The sequence below is a fragment of the Seriola dumerili genome, unplaced genomic scaffold, assembly GCF_002260705.1.
Source record: "Seriola dumerili isolate Sdu_G_001 unplaced genomic scaffold, Sdu_1.0 BDQW01000242.1, whole genome shotgun sequence".
In the NCBI taxonomy this organism is placed as follows: domain Eukaryota; kingdom Metazoa; phylum Chordata; class Actinopteri; order Carangiformes; family Carangidae; genus Seriola; species Seriola dumerili.
In genome coordinates, this window is record NW_019174497.1 from 881,040 (window position 1) to 903,733 (window position 22,694).

The 22,694-nt window shown below is 40.5% G+C and overlaps 1 protein-coding gene across 6 annotated transcripts in view; it reads left to right on the forward strand.

Moving 5' to 3' along the window:
- The window catches only part of LOC111229539 (tight junction protein ZO-1-like), a 55,011-nt gene that overhangs the window by 19,420 nt on the left and 12,897 nt on the right, over window positions 1–22,694 (forward strand). For 3 of the 6 annotated variants that reach the window (XM_022755884.1, XM_022755889.1, XM_022755887.1), the window contains exons 3-11: window positions 15,988–16,044; window positions 16,588–16,712; window positions 16,831–16,933; window positions 17,166–17,481; window positions 17,860–17,963; window positions 18,405–18,573; window positions 18,688–18,832; window positions 21,394–21,527; window positions 22,146–22,251. In XM_022755884.1, coding sequence (XP_022611605.1) covers window positions 15,988–16,044; window positions 16,588–16,712; window positions 16,831–16,933; window positions 17,166–17,481; window positions 17,860–17,963; window positions 18,405–18,573; window positions 18,688–18,832; window positions 21,394–21,527; window positions 22,146–22,251 — 1,259 coding nt within the window. Of the gene's footprint in view, window positions 1–2,563; window positions 2,749–15,987; window positions 16,045–16,587; window positions 16,713–16,830; window positions 16,934–17,165; window positions 17,482–17,856; window positions 17,964–18,404; window positions 18,574–18,687; window positions 18,833–21,393; window positions 21,528–22,145; window positions 22,252–22,694 lie in introns of those variants that run through there. The other 3 variants (XM_022755883.1, XM_022755885.1, XM_022755886.1) reach the window with 2 other exon arrangements.

Here is a 22,694-nt window from a genome sequence, read left to right on the forward strand (position 1 = left end):
TCAACAGAGATACATTATAGGCGGCATGAGCCCACATCAAAGCCAATTCCATCACAGATGCAGATGGTACAAAAGTTTACATTCATGCATTTCTAGAGGGGTTTTGATGGATTGATTATGTTTTTCTGCCTCAATGCTTTGGCAACTTTTAATATTGTAATGCATGACGATGACTAATGACGACAACTAGCATCATCTAAGCATCATTCATGCTCAGTGACATATACTATGCTGACATATTGCCAAAGGTTTGTCTGTTATCAGCAAAACTGTAGAGGTGCAGGTCGCAGAAGCAGTTTCCTTTATATTTACGACATATCCTGCTCTTCATCATATTTTGTCTTCCCACAGGATATCTGTGACCGCCCTTGTTTATCTAATTCTTATGACCTTGGCCAACTCTCATTCTTCCATTCAAGATGCCCCCGCCCCCCACTCTTTCTCCTTCCGATCCTCCAATGGAATCTGCGGCAAGTCTCCTTACGTCAGCAACATTGCAGGACCTCTGTGCTCCTCCGGCATTACATTCAGCCGCTATCTTCTCCTACGCTCATTAGTGCCAGAGGTAGGGGTGACAAGAACGGTCACGCAATCTCAAAGTGATAAAATGCACAACAGAAGGTGCTGCAGAGAATTAGGTTCTTCTGGAAAAGCCAGCACAAAAAAAACTAAAGTGCATGTGATAGAGTCTTAAGAGTGGGGTTTGGTGCAGTGCACAATTTACATTCTACTGTATATTGATTAAATCTGTATACCCCATGGGAAGGAGTATTGAGCATCGTGACTGTAGGGTGGATTTTAGTTCTATCCTCTGCATTTTAAATGGCTTTATGCAGCATGTCACTACTACTTAAGTAGCCAACCTCAGCTTTACCTATAAAGAGTTTTTGTTTGCTGTAGTTAAAAGAGATATCCAAATAGATTTCTTCATATCGCCTTTTGCATTCAAAACAATATAACTTTAATGTGAAATGTCTTCCACATAAAGGGCCTCCAGTCTTCATCCTGCAAAGTATATTTTTCAGAACGCTAACATTTTGAAAAAAAAATATTAGTTTTTCCTCATTATGCACACATCACATCAGGCTGCACACAGACACACATGGGTAGGCATGAATGATAACCATCTTGTCCTTGTCCAGTCCTTTGTTTCAAGAGATGCCTAATCAATCAAACCACTCTTTTTTCCAATTCAATTTGTCAAATCAATATTATGGCCTACTTAACACAAGGAGGTTTTTGTCTCATATATTTTCTTGACATAATAGATAGTGTACATCTGGATGTGAAGTTCTGGATCTAAAGGCAACAACAACTGGATTTATATTGTATCCTCCTGCTAAATGTTAAAAAACAAAACAAATGTTTTTTGCTTTGTAAAAGTGATTTAAAAAATATGTTGGAAAGTCTTGGTTTGAGCACTATGAAGCAAGCACTGCTCAGCACTTGGTTGGAATGTGTTGTGAAAGTAGTCTATCATCAAATTAATCTAAAATTATAATATAAACAACAATGTTGAATACCCCTCTGTTTAGGTGCATGCACGGCTCTTTTGTTGGATCAGGATGCTTGTTAAAAGGTCTTCAAGATAAAATGTAACTGCTTACGTCACATGCAGTAAAGGCCAAGCTTACAATGCTTTGTGTGCACAATAGTTTGTTAGCCCAGAGCGGTTTACCTGTGGAAGTCTACTGTACTGATGGTGCAATAGCAAAATCATATTACTTGGAAAAGGAGGTTACAACAACCTAGGCAAAGTTCAAACGCAGTTATTAACTATGTTTTGGCTGGTATTGTGTGTCTTTTACCATGTTACCTCACTGCAGTGACTTTCTCATATAGTTTTATTCTGTTAAACACATCCTAATCCATTTTAGATCTAACTGTTAATTTTTTTTCCAGTTCTTACCTATCAAAACTAACTAAAAAGCAGTAGTATGTTTTGTTTTTTGTTTGTTGTATAGGCTAAAAATAGATAGACCAATGTAAGACAGCCCTTTTGTGTGGATCCCCACCTCTAATTTGCACCATTGTCAAATGTAAAAGATTCCTGACATCAATCCATACATTACAAATAGATTATTATTATTTTGTCTAAACAAATAATACCCATCAAATAGTAGAATTGTGACTAGCCTTATTATAGTCTAATGTTGAATGTAGTCGTGATATTCCGTAGTTAGAATGCAATCGTTGTAGATATTCATGCATTTGAACTGTTATGTGATAACAGTGCACCATACATCTGCAACATTTTTGGGATTTGTATTTTTTTCTGAGTAATCGATGGATTTGAAATACATGACAGAATGTTAACTGTCGCATCCATTCCTTCATGTACATTGGACATTGCTATGTTCAGCGGGAGCCGACAAAGCGCCATCTGTGCGTTTTCACCGACCGTTTGTTCTCACGCTGGAATGGCGCTTGATGCTGCTGGATATCTGCTGCTGCTGCTGCTGTGGACAGCCTCTCTGCATCCCTACTCACCCCACACCCCCTCCCCCCCAATCCTCCCCCCGCGGACAAACCGGAATGGTTTCTTCCAGGCGAACCTGTCACTGTCACCGCGGCGGTGAAGGCAGCCGAAGTGTGAGAGCAGAGGGGGGGGGACACGGAAGGCTTCATCCACTGCCTGCCATTGCAGTGCGGCGGCTGCTGCTCTGGAGCCACACCAGGAAGACCTTTCCATTCCTTTTCTGTAAGATTTTCACAAGCACGCCGTGAAGGAGCATTGCTTTGGCGAAGGTGAATGGGTTTCTTGATTTGTCCGTGAGTACGTTATTTGGGAGAGTGTTTTTCGCTGTAGCCGCAGGAGCTGACTGGATGTGTGTCCCCCAGCGGGTACAAGCGAGCAATAACGGTGCAAGCCGAGGTAACCTAGCTACCTCACTGCTAGCAAACTGCATCTACGCGCTATGCTAAGTTGTTAGCTAGTTGCTCAACACGCTAACGTTATCTTCTAATTGTAATTATGAATAAGGATGTCCATCGCCCTAGTGTTTTTTGGAGCTTGTATAAGCGGTAATATTGAGTCACAAAATGCCTTGCGGTCGAGCTGTCATCGGGCGGACGGGTTGTTCCGACGTCAAGTGCGCGGAGCATCCAGGTAACGTTAGCTGGGATGCGTTAGCCTAGCCGCTGGAACAAAATGTCGGCCAGCTAGGGGTTGATTTGACCAAGAGGGTATAACGGGGGCACAAGATTTATTAAGTGTCTGAAAGCAAGAGGCAAGGCAGGCAGTGGTAACGTAAGCTCTGTCACTAGAAATATGACATGGATTTTCTAAATTAAAGGGAAGGTCATGCGGTGGCTCACCTTGTTTTGATGGTGGTCCGTTTGTAAAACCGAAGTGGGTCTTTGGTGAAGCTAGGTAGCAGTTGGCTAACGTTAGCTTGTTAGCGGACTTCAGTTTGGTGACACAGAAATATCTGCTTGCCTGTCCCGATGCCTGTAGAGTTTAGCCAGCTGTCATAATCATGCAATGTCATGTTAGGGGTGTGTGTGTGTGGGGGGAGGCTTGGCTGTGGGCTACAGTCGGTGTTTGGCTTAACTCATCTGAGCTAACTATCTATTTTCCTTTCCATTGCAACTGATGGACTGTTGCTAACATGAACTAAAAGCACCAGTCGTCACCTGTTGAATATTGATAACACTGGGCAGTGTAGTTTTGTATGTTATTATTGTTTTGTTAGTTTACATTTGCTTTGTACACTAAAGTTATAATATCAGATTCAATATCATGCTATAAAAGTAGACATTCTTGGGGATCACAATATTGTAATTCAGCTTGAACTTGTTTACCTTCTACTTCTAAAATCCCATCAAGAGATAAATAATACAGTTGAATGAACTTATGTTACTGCTATATAAAAAAAAAAAACAATGAAGGTGTCTGCCCTTTTGGTCCCAACCTTGGCTTAGATTGCATATTGTATGAAAACATTATTTATGATAGCCAAAAGATCAGGTATTAAGGTAGCAAGGTTAGACTTCCTCAGCTTGGGTTTGTGACTTAAATGTGTCATCAGTTGGCTCATGATGGTAATGTTTTATGAAACGGCGGCCGGGCAGGGCAACAGATTTGTCAAATGAAGTGAGGGAGGCACAATACAGATGTTTGTGGCATGTGTGGCATTAAATGTTTCATTGCACTATTGAATTGACTGTTTTTTTTTATATTAAGATGACAGTGTTGCGCAGGGGATGAGTTTGGCAAACATGTCGCCTGAGAAGAAGAGAATATCTAGCTGTTCAAGGGCAGCAATATATGTTGGCCTGTAAATCATGCTGCCCTAAGCTGTCATGGGAACAGCAGTCATCTGAGTCATCTTGGTTTCAGAAGGACACATGTATCTGATATTTTGCCTACTTAAGTTGAATTTGACTGCAGTATTGTAGTCCTGTGTATTTGTTGAAACTGTCTGTTATAAGGGGCTCATCCATAACATACCTACGTGACAACAGACATACTAATGAGACTCCATTACTGCATTTATATGATGTATTGAGATATGTCGCACCCTGGAGAAACTAGACTTTGTATATTTTTAAACTTTGGCTTTGCATGTAAGTTAATGTCCAACAAGATGGCTTATGTTTTTGATATGAAGGGAGATCAAAGCAGATGGGCTTTGGTATCTCTTTGAAGTGATTAATGGTCTTAACTTTGTAGAGAGAGAGTGCTGGAAAAAAAATCCAAAAAATGGTGGGAGACACTAAACATAGCATGTGTTGGTCATAGCCTAGAGATATCACTAGAATAAAAAGGAACATGATTTAATGAGCTAGCCTCCACTTTCCTGAAGGTACTATGTCTTTGCTTACACCATGGATTTTTTGTATTATTAGTATCAGTGGGATTTTCACCCATTGAGAGGTATGATTTTAGAGCCTTTGTTTCACCTTCCCTATGCCCATACATGTAATCAGTGTTTGTCAATTCAGGAGGTGTTTCTGTTCCACAATGCACCATAGTTTAATTCCCAAATATTACTCTACGTGTTGTTTAATGAAGTTCAATTGGTAAGAGGTTAATTATATGTCAAAGAGTACTGTAGATGAGCCATGCTCTTAACATAATATTTACACATTTTGGGATGCAATGTATACTGTAACATAACAATCTGTATCCATTGACAAAATAACATATAATTGAAAAATAAACCATAATATGCACTGATAGGCGTCCTCGATGCCATTTTGTGAGTCAAATTATAAACTATCTTCTTTCCTTCCTTACACATGTTATGCTCCCTGGATCTTAGGCTACTTTTTGGAGAATTGTCGTTCATACCGTAGGCATTGAAAGGTCATTGCTGTGATACATAGCTAAAGCTAAAACTTCCTAGCAAAAAAAATGTGACTTTAAAGTCCATGTTCCCTTAGTACAGTAAGTCTGTCTGTGTTAACGAGTAGCGTGTTTAAATTATAGTTACGGCTACAGTTCTACAGAAGCTTGCATGTGTAAATCAATTCCTTTGTGAATCCCTCTTTGAAAGGTGTGTGGAATTATCAGGATGAAAAGGCTTACAAAATCACACATCAATCACATTTTAGTATGGAGCTCCTTTTTCTTATAGTGCAGAAACATCCCTTATCATTACTGTTTTCATTGGCTCCGTTGTCCTCATTTCAATCACTGTGACTGAGGAGGCGGGGTGCAGGTCAGTGGCTCAGCTTATCAGCACATTCCTGCCCTCTTGTGTGCTCTGTGTGGGGCACTGATAACTTCAACTGGGCTGATTGAGTTCAGGAGCTGATTTCCTGGTCCATGTGCTCAGGACACTCTGGGACTCTGTTTATGATCACTGATCACTGCAGCCATGCAGCCTGGAAATAGACTGTGCTCACACTGAGCCCACTAGTATCGTAGGCTTGAATATTATTATTGTTTTCTAATTATGTTATGTGGATAATGGTCTGCAGAAATCTCTTGCGCTTGCATTCGCCAGGAAGCGAGAAACATTGTTATTGTGTAAATAAGTTTTCCAATGTTATGTTCACAACTTCCACTGCCTCCAAATGGCCAAAAAATCAATTACTGTATTGTACGGTGTAATAATCAAGAGGTGTAAAATATGATTCAAATCACATAAAATGATGCGACTCAGCCTGACTACTTAGACAGAATTTCAGCTACTTTTTTGATTTTATTCACAACACAACATATTGGTTTGTGTCATGTGTTGTGACAAAAGGTGCAGAGAACAACAGTAACAGAGAACCAGAAAAACTAAATGTGCCCTTGTCAAAGGGAGGAATGTGTACCAGATATATACAATTGGACAGAAAATACACAAGCACCAATGTTATGACAGCTAATGTTGAATTAATAATGTTATAACAGCAGCTAATTGTCACTATAATAACTGCCTAAACACAAATCTAATCTGAGCACTTGTTAAATTACAATGTGAACAATCAGCCTTAAAGTTTACCACACGGGATATGGTTTGCCTTTTGGCTTCCTTCATTTTGTAAACTGAAACCCATCATTGGTGGTTAAAAGTACTGCGGCAGAGGCAGTTTTAGCTTTCATGTCTGCCCAAAGCATCTTTGGCAGGTTTCGTTTGGTATCTGTGTGTTTCAGCCATCACAGAGACACTTTATTTAATGTTTTATATCCAGTGGTCACATGGACTTCCTCACACAGAAATTTGTGCCTAGTCAGTAAGTTTATGTCTTGCCTTTTTCCCCCACACATGACCACTTTAAAAGTGGGATATACTTGTTCAACTTCATAATATTTTAATAAATTAAATTTTTGTGTGTTAACATAAAAATGTATATAAAAGTCAAAAATGTAGATAAAATATCCATTTAAAATGTGTTGTGTTATATAAGTAAAAGAAAACAAGCAAAATGCAAAACAATGATCTTTTTTCTGTTCTAAAATATGGTACAATTCTAATTTCAGTAAAAAAAACGAATGAACACAGAATTGACATAACTGAAATATAACAGAACGCTGGACAAAAACGGGCTGCAGCTAAAATTATCCAGCTGTAAACACAAGCTTTTTCCCCTTTAGGATTATAAATTATTGGACATAGAACTGTGGTTGATTTGTATAAGATTGTATATCTCACCAAACATTAAACCTTTTTGTGACGAACATAAAAATGAGTGCAACAGTAGATTGAGCTTTAAAGCTGAATAATTAGTTGAAGAGTAAGTCAGTTTGTCTGAACCATGATTCCTGTGACATTCTTGGAGAAAAGCTTGAGTTAAGGAAGAAGAACTGTATTTATTTTGCAGGGTGTAATCGCACCTCTGCAGTTTGTGCTCATGAATTCAATATTATAAGAGAAGACATGGTGACTGGCAGGACTGCTGACTTGTAGCGATTAGCAGCTCATGTTCTCTACATGCCTGTTGTGGTTGATGTGGAAATAATTAAAGGCTGGTAGGCAGAAGGTAGTGGAGAGAGCAAGCTATGTGTGGAATCTGTCACCACTCTCAGACTCTGCTCTGAGGGATGTAAATTTAACTCGTCCCCTTCGCCAGCGGTGACTGGGTGTCTGTCAGGCTTGTCCAACTCCATCATTATCCTGCCTGATCGTGGGATGTCGTGACCCACATGGCCTTGGTTTTCTGATTAGTCCATGTACTGGACTAGGTACTGAATCTGGGCTAAATGTTTATAAAACTGTGTAACTCTTTTTGTGTGTTGAATTCTGTTCAACCTTGAATGTTTCTCTTTATCAGATTGTGATTTCACAAACATGACTGGTTTGTTATTTTGAGGGAGCTTTTGCTTTTCTTTTATCTCCCTTCCTGTCATTGCATTTTGTTTATTTCTTGTATATTTCCATTCAGTGTTCCCTCTCTCACAGACACAAACAAATCTGTAATAGCACTATGTAAATCCGTTCTAAGCTGAGTCACCCATTTAGTTTCTGTGGATGCACAGTGTGTCCATGTCAGCCGTCACTGCTGGTTAACCTACTCAAATAGAGCAGGACAAAGACAGGCTATGCAAATGATGCCCTCACATAAAGCTGTATCTGTAATAACAGTCTCATAAATGTCAGGAATTTGATTAGAACAAGCGGTGTGTTATAGGCAGTAAGGGATATTTAAGTGCATGAGGTTGAGTAGGTAGTTTATAGTTTACTATTAAACCAAGGCACCCTGAGCTTTATGTGGGTAACCTTCTGATCATGTCATGCAGTTGGACGAAGTGCACAGTGAAATGTTGCCACACTAGTCTCTGATGCAGTGTAGAAGTGCAGTAGTTTCTGTCACTGTTGTCGCACCTGTCTTCTTAACACGACTTGGACCAACGGTTACATTGTAAAGAGAAAGGTAGGCCCCGGCCTTTAATACAAGTCTGTCTACCATGCATTTCCTGTTGGTGATGAGGGAGAAGGCAGCCTTTCATAGACATCAGTGTATGTGGTTGGCACATACTGCAGATGCTTGAAGTTGCCTTAGGATGAATTCACATGTTTGTGCAGTCATGCAGTATGCCCCTCCATAGAAAACACGTAAGCCTTAATAATGGTGGGGGAAAAGGCTCAACTACTAAAACAAATATGAACAGTCTTGATTAGTTGTCTTACTGTGTCCTCTAAATGCTGCTTGATGAGACATGAGCTACAGAGAGGTTTTCTATTGGATGGAACAATGTTGTTAGTCTAATTTGCATTTTTGCTGGAAATTGCATATAGTATGTTATTTTCTGAATAATAGCATGTTAATGGTTGTCACTTGTAATTAATTATGTAATAAAAATACATCTCCTTTACTTTCCTGACGGCTCTGTGAAGCAGAGGCTGTTGAGTTCATTTGCTTCGTTTCCTATTATTTAACTACTATAAAAGCCACAGAGGCATAGGAATGGGCTGGTGATGTTTCAGCTGTCTCACAAAGTGACATTTGAATCAAGAAATCCATATTAAATGGATGTCAAACACAATGTTGCCCTACCACTACATTTTTGTTCAGATGACAAAATTTCTCTGAACAACCTCTCTTGTTGTATATGGGATGTTACACTATTAGTTACATGTGCCTCTTTGCTTTTCTCTCAGCCTCCCATTTCCCTTTCTTGGGTCGTTAAGCTTGGTCTCATTTTCATCTGCTTCTTTAGCAACCTGTTAATTTTTGGCTAAATTTTATGTTAAAGGTGTGATGTAATGGTGATTGTATTTATGCTGTCTTCAGCTGCAGTAAAAAAAAATACAAAGTATAATGTCCTCCTGCTTTATATGTTTATGATTGCTGACCATCAAACTGACAGCTAATCTTCTGTGGGATGTCTCTGACCCGATTAGCATAATTTATGCATGTAATGCAGCACACCTGGAGAGGAGGGGCGTACATAATGCCCCACATGCAGAGAGAATTGATAGATTCTGTTCAGGTTTAACACGGCAGCTCAAGGGTTAAGTCCGATACAGCAGTTTACACTGCGGATGGATGTTCGCTAGTACAGAGGAGTCCCATGCTGTAGCGGAACTGCAGATCCCACACAGATCGCTGCCAAGCCAGAGGGGATTTGCTTCGATCCCATGAGCGTGTAAGGAGAGAGCTGAAGGGAGGGATAAATTCTGAAGAAAGATGTTGGGAGAGGACACAGACCCGTGCGGGGCACAAGAAGCATTAGGGTGTAGCTGCGGGGTGTGTTTCATAACCCCTCACCTGTGGTCGTAATTTCAGTTGTTTCAGAGCTAGGAAAACAGCAAAGGAAGGTGGGGGCAAGTGCCTCCCAGCACTGATTGGTGCGGTCATGCACTGAGGCTGCTGATGTGCATCTGCAGGAATCTCCTGCTGGATTTACTGAAGAGTAGCTGGAGGTTTGAGAGGCTTTTGTCTGTGTCCTCTGTAGTGACCAGGATGAACTGATGTAAGTACCCCTGATCTTCTGTGCATCCAGTTTTATCTGAATACTTAAGCAATAAACCAAAGAAATGACGGAGTGAGGTCTAAGTCTGTTTTACTGTAGCCTTTTAATATTGCACGTGTGTGTCTTTTGTGGATGTCATGGTTATGTTTTATGTCACAGTTAATAGGTTTCATCTCTTGACCTTCTCATCACACATGTAGTGCTGCATCTCTGCTACTCTCTCCCCTCCATTAGAGATCTGCAGTACAGTATCTAACCATGTTGTATGTGCAGAGTGTCACTTATCTCTCAGGGGACCTCCTGACTGGTGTTAAGCCACGGGCCTTCGTTAGCATTTGAATATGTTCTCCAAAGCAGGAGGGGTTTTTCGCAGTTGTCAGCAGTCTCCTGCACATCGTTTTCAATTTCTGAAGTGATCAATCATCTTATTCTACTTGTTTGCTGCTTCACTGCCAGCAGCCACAGTGGAGTATGATCCTGTTGTTGTTTTCTGTCTTTGGCTGCAGTGCAACTTGCACAGTGCTCTGAAAGTATGCTTGTTTGGACAGCAATTTGTTTATTGCTGGCATGCATTGTGTCAGTGTCTTTCCTGGTTTGTTTTAATGGTTATAAGATTTTGATTACTTAGAACTTTTGAGAAAATGTTTATTTTCTTCCACTAGACTCAGCATCACTGAGCAATTTTGCTGCTTGTTATCATGTGGGGATCCATCTGTAGTTGGGCTGGAAATTCAATTGGGTCCCAAATAGAAAAATTGTGTTTTTTCTCAAATTGATACGAGAGATGGATTTTTTTTTTTTTTTTTTTTTTTTAAAGATCTGTGGTGAATTGTGGTTTTATGCAGAGAACTGTATAATACCATGTCATGTCTTATTTCTCAAAAGAAATGTTGCTGAATCTGTTTTGTTTCAACTAATCTGCAAAAATTATGAGCTAAATTTAGTACCAAAATGTCATTCAGTACCATTCTGTTTAATGTTGTTATCCAGGCATCAAATCTAAGCATCCTCTGTTGTAATACTTGTTTGAATGGCCACATTTTCTCTGTTCTGGTGCTGTAAATGATTTCTGAAAGTGATCTACCTCTCTGTTTTCTTCAGACCCTACAGACAAATCCAACAAATGGGCACTAGGGAGAAGTGAATGTATTTTCTTCACTGTATTGCATCATTTGTTTCAGTCGGTCTGTGGCATTTAATTCAACCAAAGGTTATTAAATGTTCTCCAGTGTTCATGCTGCAAGTTTCCCTTAAATCACTCTGTTGCAGCATCACAACGGCAGAATTAATGAGAGCTATTTTTAGCTACTCTGGTCCCAGAGTGGTCAAAATTGAATAAGGTTCTGCCTCACCCCTAAACCGTACTAGAGCACAAAATCTATTCCCTAAGTCAGAGAATTGAGCACCCCACCATATTGCCTCCTCAAAAGAAATGATTTTGTTTTTCTGCTGAATAGATGGTTGGGGAGCCAGCACTCTTTAATTTTAATGATACTTCTAAAGTGAATGAAACACCATCTTAGCTTCTCTCGTCATGGGTCGTTTTTTGGTTCAGATTTTATTTTACACAGTGAATGAATAAATGCACCACTATTTGTAGAGCAGCAAAGCAGTTGACTGCATCTGTTAGAAAAAGTTGACTATTCTCTGTTTTTGTGGTCGCTACAGTACAGAGTCTAGAAAGTGAAGACGGAAGCAGAGATGTGAGGTGTGGTTTGTAATGCAACCCCAAACGTCTTTCAGTATTGTACCAGCGTGATTGATTTCTGGATTTGAAAAGAACTGTCAAAATATTGATACGCTGCCAAAGGGGCTCACAGACTTTGCTAATATTACATTGTGCACGTGTTTGTCATTGCTTCAGTTTCGTCACTGCTTATAGATGAATATTACTTACTAATTACATACTAATATTACATACTACAAATACCTGCCTCAAATACTAGTAACATTGGCCATATTTGTCAGTGAACTGACATAATTGATTTAGAGATTAAACAAGTACTCATTTAATTGATTAATCAACTGACATATGAATCTTTTAAGCCCTTTTTAAAGCAAATTGTTTCTGTAACAACTTCTCAAATATGAATATTATTTGGTTTTCTTAGCCGTCTGTGATAGCAAGTTGAGTCTCTGTTCTTTTGGACTGTAGTACTTAAGCAAAAGTTACAAATCACAAGTTCTGAGAGCCCATGGAGATGTCTTTCTTAAAATGTTGTTTTTTGTCTGACCAACAATCCAAAACCCAAAGATTTTCAGTTTCCTATCACAGAAGACTGAAAACCAGAAGATCAGTTGAGAAGCTGGAATCAGTCAGGTTCTGTCATTTATGCTCAAAACATCCCTTACAGTCAATGATTAATAGATAATCAGAATAGTTCCAGATGAAATTTCTTTTGATCAACTCACTAATTAATTGACTAATTGTTTGTACACTACAATAATGGAACTAATCATTAGTGCAGCCCTGTATTGAAATTTGAAATTAATATCTTAAAATGCTGTTGGTGGAGCTTTTATTTGACAGACGTGCCTCAGTAGCTTGTTCTGCTGTAGAGGAGTAAACCAACGTGGGCTTATTGAACAATTGTGTTGTTTACCATTTGTGTATTGACTTGACAGAGTCCGTTTTGACCACAGCTTTCCTGTACTTTCTCCACTCTCAGCTGTGTGGTCCATCTGTGTTGTAGTCCATCTGTGTCGTTGTGCTGGCTCCCAAGTTGCCTGGTTGTAATCCCCCAAGCATGACCCAACCGACATGGTGTGTCTCCACTGTGGAGCGGCTGCCAGCCCTGGCTCCGGCTTGTGGCATGAAGCTTCTGTTGGCACCAGTTGTTTGTGGCCATAAAGGGCATACACAACAGAGCCACAAAAACTCATCAGTCACTGGATGCTGATGAGACTTTGCTTCAAACTGTGTACAGGAGCAGTGCAGTGCAGAGTCTTCACAGCTCAAATCAAACTATGGGAAACTGTTCCTTTTTTTTGTCTTTCTCTTCTGTTTGCTTGCCTGTTGAGATTAGTGCCTTTGCCTCTGAATTGGTTACTACAGTGTTGGTTTGGTTGTGTGGATGGATGCAAAATGCTATGTGAAAACAGTATTTTTTGCTGTTCTGCAAAGCTTTTGTTGTTTAACTTTAATTCCCACAAAGAACAACACTTCTGAAGTGTTCTTCAGCGGTAACATGTTTGTGTTTGACAAATGTCAGGCCATTTGTGCAGACGTTGTGTAGATGTACATATAGCGGCAAATAAGTGGTGCTCATCTAAAATGTAAAATAGGCTTTTGTTTTTAAATGAATTCAGCCGTGTCTTTTTTTAAACCTTCCACAGTTGAGAGGTACCTTCAGACACGGCCTGAAAATGTCAGGCCACTTGAACAACACCACACTGTTCCCCCTCTGTTACCAGAGCAACAAGCTCTGCAGGAGGAGCAAGCAAAATTACATCCCTTCAAAGTGAAAGGTGTGTGTGTGTGTGTGTGTGTGTGTGTGGGGGGGGGGGGATGCACACACTGCAGGACCCTGCTAAATGTCTTTTTGTTTTTTTTTCTTCTTCCTCCTTAATTCTGTGTAGTTTTTACTCCATTTTAGATTCCCCCTGCTTTGCTCCATTTGGGATTTTACATTCCATTAATTTTATGGTGATTTATTTGTATTGGATTGGGCATAGTAAGCATTCTCTAATCATATTTTCCAGACAACAAAATCATATTTCTTGCAACCCCGCTGCAACAGGGGGCCTAAACATTATATGTTTGTGTGTGTGCATGTTTGTGTTATGCTGCATTAGTGCCTATAAAGGATTTCTGAAAGTGGAATGTCGACTGGAAACAAGTACCTCCTATAACTTTCCAGTTTACTGGCAAACCCTCTATAAATTCGGACGAAATGTTAGAGTTCTTTACATCAGCGTTTCCACAGTGCTGATCAATTAGACACAGGCATAAATCCTCCTCCCCAAAGAGCAAACTTTCCAGTGAGAATTCATACCTGTTTTCAGCAGTCTTGTTAATATTGAGATGTCTTCTTTTCTTTCTCTTTTTTTTACTTTCTCAAGTGCAGTGTATTCTGTATAAAAGGCCAGGAGGAGTTCCCTTGTTCAAACTTTTGTTCACCCCCTTGTGTGAGAGTCCACCATAAGCTGCTTGAGGGGTTTGTGACTTCTGCTGCCTAGCCGGGAACGTCTGGGGCCACTTGTGGCGATTTATTCAGCTGCCTGTTTTCCCAGACGCTAGCTAACGTTTGGCACCCTGCCGACAGGTCTCGACAGACGTAAGGACGATGTGTTGAAGGAAGGCTGGGTGGTAAAACAATAAACAGGATGGCAACAGAGACCGTTGGATAAGTTACTACCTCAGACTGTGCTTTTCTAACATACAAAATCAAAGTAGGGCATTTCTTTTTCTTTAAAATTGACTGTACTTTTTCATTTTTTGCAGTCCAAAATGTAGCCATAATCATCACTTTCGGGAACCATTAGCAGGTTGTCATGCCGATTTGGGTACATACTGTATTATTTGTCAACGTGAAGCTGGACACTTACTAGATGTTTTGGGTTTTAAGCTGCCAACACACTGGCAATGTCAGCTGAGTGTCCAAACACTGGAATTAAAACTGCTTTTAATATCAGACTCATCTCCCTTCGCTCATCTGTCATCACGCTTTAATGTGCCGCAACATGAGATCATTCTTCCCCGTGAGCTTTCTGCCGAGGCGGCCTTATTGTAAGTGTTGGAGGTGTCAAAGAAATTACCAGCAAAGCAGGAGGGAAATGTGTGATAGTCTCACCTATTAAGGTCACGGACCTGGGATCAATTTACATGACAGATGGGGGTTATTGCATTAGGTGCTGTGATGTGGGTTGTAATTTGCCCCAAAGGGATGAACCTAATAGTATTTTATACGCAGTCATTGAATGTCTAATGTGTCGTGAGATTGTGGTGGAGGTGAAATGATATAGAAGGAGAGATAAGAAATGAGCGGTGCGGCGCGGCGCAGAGGACAGTGCTGACCTAACAGCTGAATGAGTCGACCTTCATCTTATCCTCTCTGGTTGTTAATGTGACAGATTGTGTGCTTTCATTTCCGACTGAGTGTCAGCGGGGCCTCATTGTATCTATGACGGTGTTTGTCATTGTGCCTATTGTATTCGGTGCACTGTAAACATTGGACCTCATAGTGTGGACCTGCTATAAAGCAGAGAGTCTCCAGTCTGACACCAGCATGTTGATAGTATGTGGTCTGTTGGAATATGTGTGTGAGGGTGCTGCAGTAAAACCAAGCACAGCACAGTGTGATCTCTACCACTGTAAATAGGCAACAGTGTAAAACTGGTTGTGACAGTTTGTATCTTTATCAAATTTCACCTGTGGAGAACCCAGAAACATTAGAGAGTAGAGGCAGTGGAGTGTAAACAGGCTTCAGTCAAATACAGTTGTCTCTCAAAAACATTTATTATTTTTCCAGAGTATGTATTTGTTCTTGTTAGTTTCATTACAGTATGTGATTAAAATGATTAAATTAAACCAAAATCCTCCAGGAAGGTATTGTTTATAAAAAAATAAAAAAAAACTTTTTAAAAGCATTAACTGAAAAATGTACCTACATTGTTAATGAAAAAAAAGATGATTAGATACCATCCTGCAGACTTAGAGAAAGGTTAAATTTATCATTGTTAGAGGTGGTGTTCACATCTATTTCATTCATTTCTATTTCAGGAACAAACTGTCTTGAACAATGCAAGTTTTTTTTGTTATTTTTGTTTTCTTGAAAGCAGCAGATTTTGAGCCAAAGGATAAATGTTAAAATATATATATAAATGTTAAATTTTAAATATATTATATTATTATATATATATTTAAAAATTAACATTTATATATATATATATATATATATTTAAAATTTAACATTTATCCTTTGCCAACTGCAGCAAAGATGTAAAATAACATAGAACATGGGCGTTTGTTGATTTGCTCAAGGAAACTTGACAGGACACGTGACACTTCTTGTTGACTGGATCTGTGTGTGTCACTGTGGTCATAGGCGGATCAGTCCATTTTTAATTTGTCTCTTTGGATCTGAACTCTCTTGGACCTCTTATGTTAATCACACTCTGTCTCTGTCCCCCAGAGCGCAGCAATGGAGGAGACTGTCATTTGGGAACAGCACACAGTTACACTACACAGGGTAGGTATCTTGTTATCCTCCATCAGATGCACTCTACATCTATCTACAGTATGTTGAAACCTGGTTCTCGTCCCAGTATCTGTCTGCAATGTCTGTCTTCCTGCCTTTGCCCCCTTCCCCCATCCCTCCATTCTTCCTTTGCTTCCCATCTCCACTGGATCGCATGTTGTCTGCACAGTTTCTGGGAGAAAAGACTAAACACCTCACATCTTCTACATGATTCTACTGCCTAAATATCCTCCACAAAAACATACACAAATGCAGATGCAAAAACGAGCTGCACAGAATAAGCTAACTCTCTACTCTTATTAGCAGTCTATAAGGGTGCTGGTGATGAAAAGTTACTCTTTCTCACTTTTATAGTCTGTTCAGAAAAAAATGGTTTAATGGAAAATGTACAATCAGGTACAAATGTTGTCTTAACAATGCCCTTATAATCTGTATCAGATCAGCTATAAAGATGGATTCATGCTGGTTTCTTTTGTTGTGGTGCACAGACGGCTAAATCAGTGTCTGGATGTATTTGTTTTTCTCTGTGTGCAGGCACCAGGGTTTGGCTTCGGGATAGCCATATCAGGAGGTCGGGATAACCCTCATTTTCAGAGCGGCGAGACCTCCATTGTCATCTCAGATGTGCTGAAAGGAGGCCCAGCAGAAGGCCTACTGCAGTAAGATTTTTTTTCCGTTATTGGAAGCCCGCTCAGATTGCGAGTTATTAGTATTAAATTACCCTGCCTGCTCCAGAAAGACTCCAGCTTGTCTGTTCTCCATGTCTTCTCTCTCTAGGGAAAATGACAGAGTCGTTATGGTCAATGCCGTCTCCATGGACAATGTGGAGCACGCGTACGCGGTCCAGCAGCTTCGTAAAAGTGGGAAAATTGCCAAAATTGTGAGTGTCAATGTCCCATAATGAATTCCTTTAGAAAGAGTTAAGAGAACAAAAAGAAGGAAATCAGGAACAACCATGTGTTGCCACATGTACATATGTTGGCATTTTGAGCTCTCTCATTTTACAGTTGACTTGTATGAGAAATGTACACGATCATTGGAGCGTGATTGACTCAACTTAGTGCAACTGATTGGTTGTCAGGCTGATGTCATATCTCGTTTCCCTTGACCAGACAATCAGACGGAAGAGGAAGGTGCATGTTCCCATGGGCCGCCTAGGGGAGAGGGAAACTATGTCGGAGCACGACGAGGAGGAGGACAGCTACGATGAGGAGATATACGAAACGCGAAGCGGGCGCAGTGGCGCTTACAGTGGTGTGGGTGGGGCCATGGGGAGGCGCAGCGGCCGGAGCAGCGGACGAAGGGACAGGGAACGTGAGCGCAGCGGCTCGCGGGAGAGGAGTGTCTCCCCTCGCTCAGACCGCCGCTCACACAACCTGCCCCCGCGTCCTGCCAAGGTCACACTTGTCAAATCCCGCAAAAATGAAGGTGAGGCTCACAAAGTCGGGGATAAAAAGGTGCAGCTGCAAAGTTTTATGTTCTTTGAACCAATTACAGTTGCTGGTAATCCAGGAAATCACCTGCCATTTTATGTACCCGACTATTACCAGACTGCCAGACTTTTAGAAGAGAGTAAGACCTCCAAATCAGCATTGGTTAACTGCCAGAGTAAACAGAACTTGCCAGCCACAGCAAAATCCAAGTTAACTCAAGTAAATCTAAGTAGAAGAGCAATTAATCTTCTTTAATCGGTACTGTTAATCCCAGTGGGAGCAGCAGATGTCACCGAAGCGTGGTCAGTGTGGTGTGGTCACGTGAACTCTGTGCTAACATTGTCTTTGTTGCTGTCGTTCACTTTGTAAGCAGAATATGGCCTGCGCCTGGCCAGCCACATCTTTGTCAAGGACATTTCCCCTGAGAGCCTGGCAGCCAGGGACGGCAACATCCAGGAAGGGGATGTTGTACTGAAGGTGAGAGAGAGCGAGAGTGGGGGATGGAGACGAGAAGCCCCCGTGAACATTTGATATGTAAACATCATAAAATATTAAAGATGAATGAAACTATTGAAAATGTTACATTATTTTCTCTTTCTCCTTCTGGTTTTGATGGAGCTGGAGAAAAAAGAATTGATCATGTGTTCCACCATTTTCTACTACTCTATATTTTCTACTGTTTAATGCTTTTAGCACACTCAACTCTGCAGTTAATTTACATTTGAGCTTGTGCCATTAAAACAATGCAACTGTAGCCCCAACTTATCTTTTCATGTTTGGTTTATATTAAAATTTGAAACATCATTTTTTTTTTTTTTTTTTTTTTTTTTTTTTTTTACTTTTGATTGAAGTTCTGTGGCTGTGTAAAATGTTCTTTGACACGTCACGTCTAATAGTTTCTTTTCCTGGTATTCTCAGATCAATGGCACAGTGACAGAGAACCTCTCTTTGATAGACGCCAAGAAGCTGATAGAAAGGTCAAAGGGCAAGCTAAAAATGGTTGTTCAGAGGGACGAGAGGGCGACCCTGCTGAACATCCCTGACCTCGATGACAGCATTCCTTCAGCCAACGCCTCTGACAGAGATGGTGAGAGTGGTGTGAAGTGCTGGATTCAGTTGAAGTGGTGCACAGCTTAAAAGCCTGACTTGTCAGTGTGTGTTTCAGACTGCCGTCAGTGAACAGTGGCTCTTGTTTGATCAGACATTTCAGATATCCATTCTCTGGCATCCGACCATTCCAATCGATCGCATGACAGACATCGTAGCAGCCGCTCCCGCTCTCCAGACAGACGATCTGAGCCCTCAGACCACTCCCGACACTCGCCCCCACAAATCAGCAATGGCAGGTAAAGACCATCTGTCCACAGATTTAGATTCTTGCTTTTTAGCTGTCGTGAAAGACGTGGCAGGGGAATAAGTATGAAAATCAGAATCTCAAATCTTTTTCAAATAGATCAGCTCAGTTTTGCTACTTTCTCTCTCCAGCTGAATTAAAAAAGAAGTCTCAAGCTGAACACCACAGCAGAGCCCGCTTACCGCCAAGAATGTTACCAGTATGATAAAACTAGATTATTACTTTTATTATGATTATTATATATTAATATTAGATTACCAGCAACACTTAAACAACTAAGGTTTTGATTGAAAGGGAATTGTTTTTCATATTACTGATGTACAGCTGAAGATATAAATTGATTAGTCAATCAACAGAAAAGAAATTGACATCTTTAACATTCCAGCTTCTCAGATGTGAGGACTTGGTGCTTTTCTCTGTCTTGTTCGATAGTAAACTCATTATTTGAAGTTTTCTTGTGTATTTGTTTTTCTGACAGCACAGGCAGGTTTGGGAAATTGTGATAGGCAGATAATCATTAGTTAAAATAATTGATTGTTTCAGTCCAAGATCAATATTAAAAAACCTGCTACATAACTTGCCTGTGCTTCTGTCGGTCAAAGATTGTTAAGACAGGCTCCTTTTTTTTGTTTTTTTTTTTTGTTTTGTTGTTGTTTTTTGATTTTTTTTTTTTGTGAAGGACTTTCAATTTTTATTTTGTTTGGGTTAATAGCAGCCGTCAGCCCATTCAGCACTTCTTTGACTGTAACCTTGTTTGAAACTACCTCATTAATTCTTCATTTAAACTCAGTAGAGCACCACAGTTGGTCCCCTTTCACACTGCTTACTGACCCAAGAAAAATAAAAGTCAACTGTTAAACTGCAAAAGAGTCAGTCTTGGTCAAAGTTGGAACTGAGCGCCAGGTCATAACTCCGCTCTGCTTACTGTAAAAGTTAAGTGCTCAACCTGTACTGCTGTGTCTTTTTTTCATACATCAGTTTCTGACACTACAAAATTATATAATGTGGCAACGGGGAAATATTTATGAATATAGTCTCATCAACACTGACACTTAATTTGTCTGCCTTTTTTATTCTTCTTACACGTCAACAGCTGGAGAATACCGTAAGTCATCACTCATTACCCAGAGTGAATTGTTACTAATAATAGTGGTAGTAACTCCTGAATAGATTTAAAGTAGAATGATAATAGACAGTTAGATCTAGTTTTCAGTGTTAAAACTTTAACAACTATTGTAATCTCACAGCCATCGTTCCAATAGAGAAATGATGAATAAAAATCAGTGTTTTATGTAACAGCAAATGATTACCTAATGAAATCTTACTGAAATGACCCCATATGGCATCACTTATTCAGTGACTCCTCTTGTTTTGACTTGAGATGACAGAGTCCAGTAAAACTGTCACTGGATGTCTGTCTCTCCTCAGTGTTTTGGTGGACAAACCGCATGTTTGGCACACGGACAATATGGCCCCAACAATGAAGGAACAGAAGACCATCACTAACAATCAGTGTCAACTGTCTCCTCATGTACATGTGGCTCAGCATTTGTACTTTCTCTGTTCATATCATGTCTGACTCAGTTTTGCTCCTTCTTTTCTGTTAAATGTCTATATGTGTGTACGTTGAGATGCCAAAGGCAAAAATGTTTTATAATAATTTCTTGATGACACATCTAGATCAAGTATTTTAAATAACAGGAAGGAAATGTTGGAACAGGATGTTAGTATTTATCTGAACCTGATCTGGACCTGTGATCTTTTCTCTCAGTTCAGGAAGTTGGCAGTTAAAAGTACGGCCTCCTCCAGGTTGGGTTGAAAAAGAAGTTTGTTCCTCTGCAGCCACTTCAAACAGGGTGCTTCATGGTTTCTTTGTTGACCAGCCTGTGAATAAGGCAGGATTTTGCCAGTAAAGCTGTGCCAGTGAGCAGGCATGTGACCAGGAGGTCTGAGTCAGAGCCATAGAGCCGTACCACTGGTCAGCCCGCTTTGCCTACTTCTGTTGCCTTCTGATTTCTCATTTGAAACCCGTTGGGAATGTCAGCGTTTATGAAAACACAGGGGCGTTCTGTCATCAGTTACAGTTATCTCAGGCATAATTGGACAGGATTGGTGTGTATCGGTTTACATGGCCTTAATGTTTTATAAAACTGACATCAAAGTCAAACCTTTGCTGGTCTAAAGCCAGAACCACACAGTGAAATTCACCTGCAGGACAGAATCCACTCTGACGCCTTAGATAAGCTGCTCTAAAAATAGACCACAAAAGAGTGGAAAGACAAAGTGGTGACCTTCAAGACCAAGATGCAGCTTCAGACTCGAGCTGTTCTTTTCACCTGTTTTTCCTTTCTCAGCCAGTGTCCACTGCAGTCAGGAGAAAATTTTCATTTAGTCTAGATTAGGCCTTGGTGTTGTTGTGTGTTGTCAAGATGTTGTAGCCCTAAAGCTTTCCTGTTGCCCCCAAGATCTACGTCTCCAGAATACACTATTTATAATCTTATGTTGTCATTCTCTAAAGATAAACTGTAGAAAAACATCTATTTTTGTCTGCAGTCACCGAAGTCGTGATGACGAACGGCTCTCAAAACCGGCGTCGACGCCAGCGAAGCTAGCAGAGGAGGTTCCTCTACCCAAACCGAAGGAGTCAGCCATTGGCAGAGAGGAGAAACAGCTCCCACCACTCCCAGGTCAGAGATCCAACCATCAGCCATTAAACCTGATCGTTGTGTGTACATGTAAGAGAAATCATTTGCAAATCATTCAGAATTTTAATCTGTCCCACATCCACACTTATGAGATTTGTAAGCAAGTGAAACAGCATGTGTTTTTCTGCCTGTCATTTGCAGCTGAACATTAAATGGCTTCATGACAGTAAAATGAAATCCTGTTTGAACCAGTCATTTTTGCCCTTTTTAAAAGCACAACGACCAAAAACAGTTAGATCCAGACGCCTGCTGAGCCTGGCTCAGTTCGCCTGGAGCCAAGTGAAAATAAACCGTATGAGTTGATCGAGTCTGACGTTCCTCCCCAGCCTGCAGCACTCTGCTGCCTTTCTGTTTGACCTCCCTGCTCAGGACGCTGTGTGCGCGCGCGTGTGTGTGTGTGTGCGCGTGTGCGTGCGCGCGTGTTTGTTGTTTTTAATAGTTGTGTTCTCACTAGTGAGCTTGTTCTCAGTTAAACATATGTATCTGCAGTAGTGTTAAGTTGTGACAGTGTCTGGGGGAGTATTCCTTTGTTTTAAACAAGTACAGTGCTGTTCATCATCTGTCTGCATTAATAACATGAGTCTGTGTGTTTTTGTTTAGAACCCAAGCCGGTGTATGCTCAACCCGGACAGCCAGATGTAGACCTGCCAGTCAGTCCTTCTGATGCCCCTGTGCCAAGTGCTGCCCATGATGATAGCATCCTACGGTAATATTGATGACATCATATGTATGAAGTATAAAAGGCTTATGAAAATCTACATAGCAGAAACTACCGTGTGAATTTTTGTGAGCGCCCAACTTCATTAGCTCTTGGCTCACTTCATTAAAAAAAGAAGGCCAGTGTGAGGAAAACAATTTAACCACAAGTTAGTGCAGCAACAGCGCATCTTTGAAATGCAGTGGACGTTTTCTGTAGTGCTCCCATGCACATCCTCCCATCAGCTCATACAAAGCATGCCGCAGGTCTAAGAATGCAATGCTGTTTAGAGGTGTGAATTACATGGCACGTAGTGGTTTGCTGGCAAGGTAACAAGCAGCTTTGAATATTATGGGATGCACAACTATCAACAACTGTTTGTGTGCCGTGCAAACAGTTAACTGTGGTTATTTTTGTCAGTAGCAAACATGTTGAAATGGATTCAAATGTTC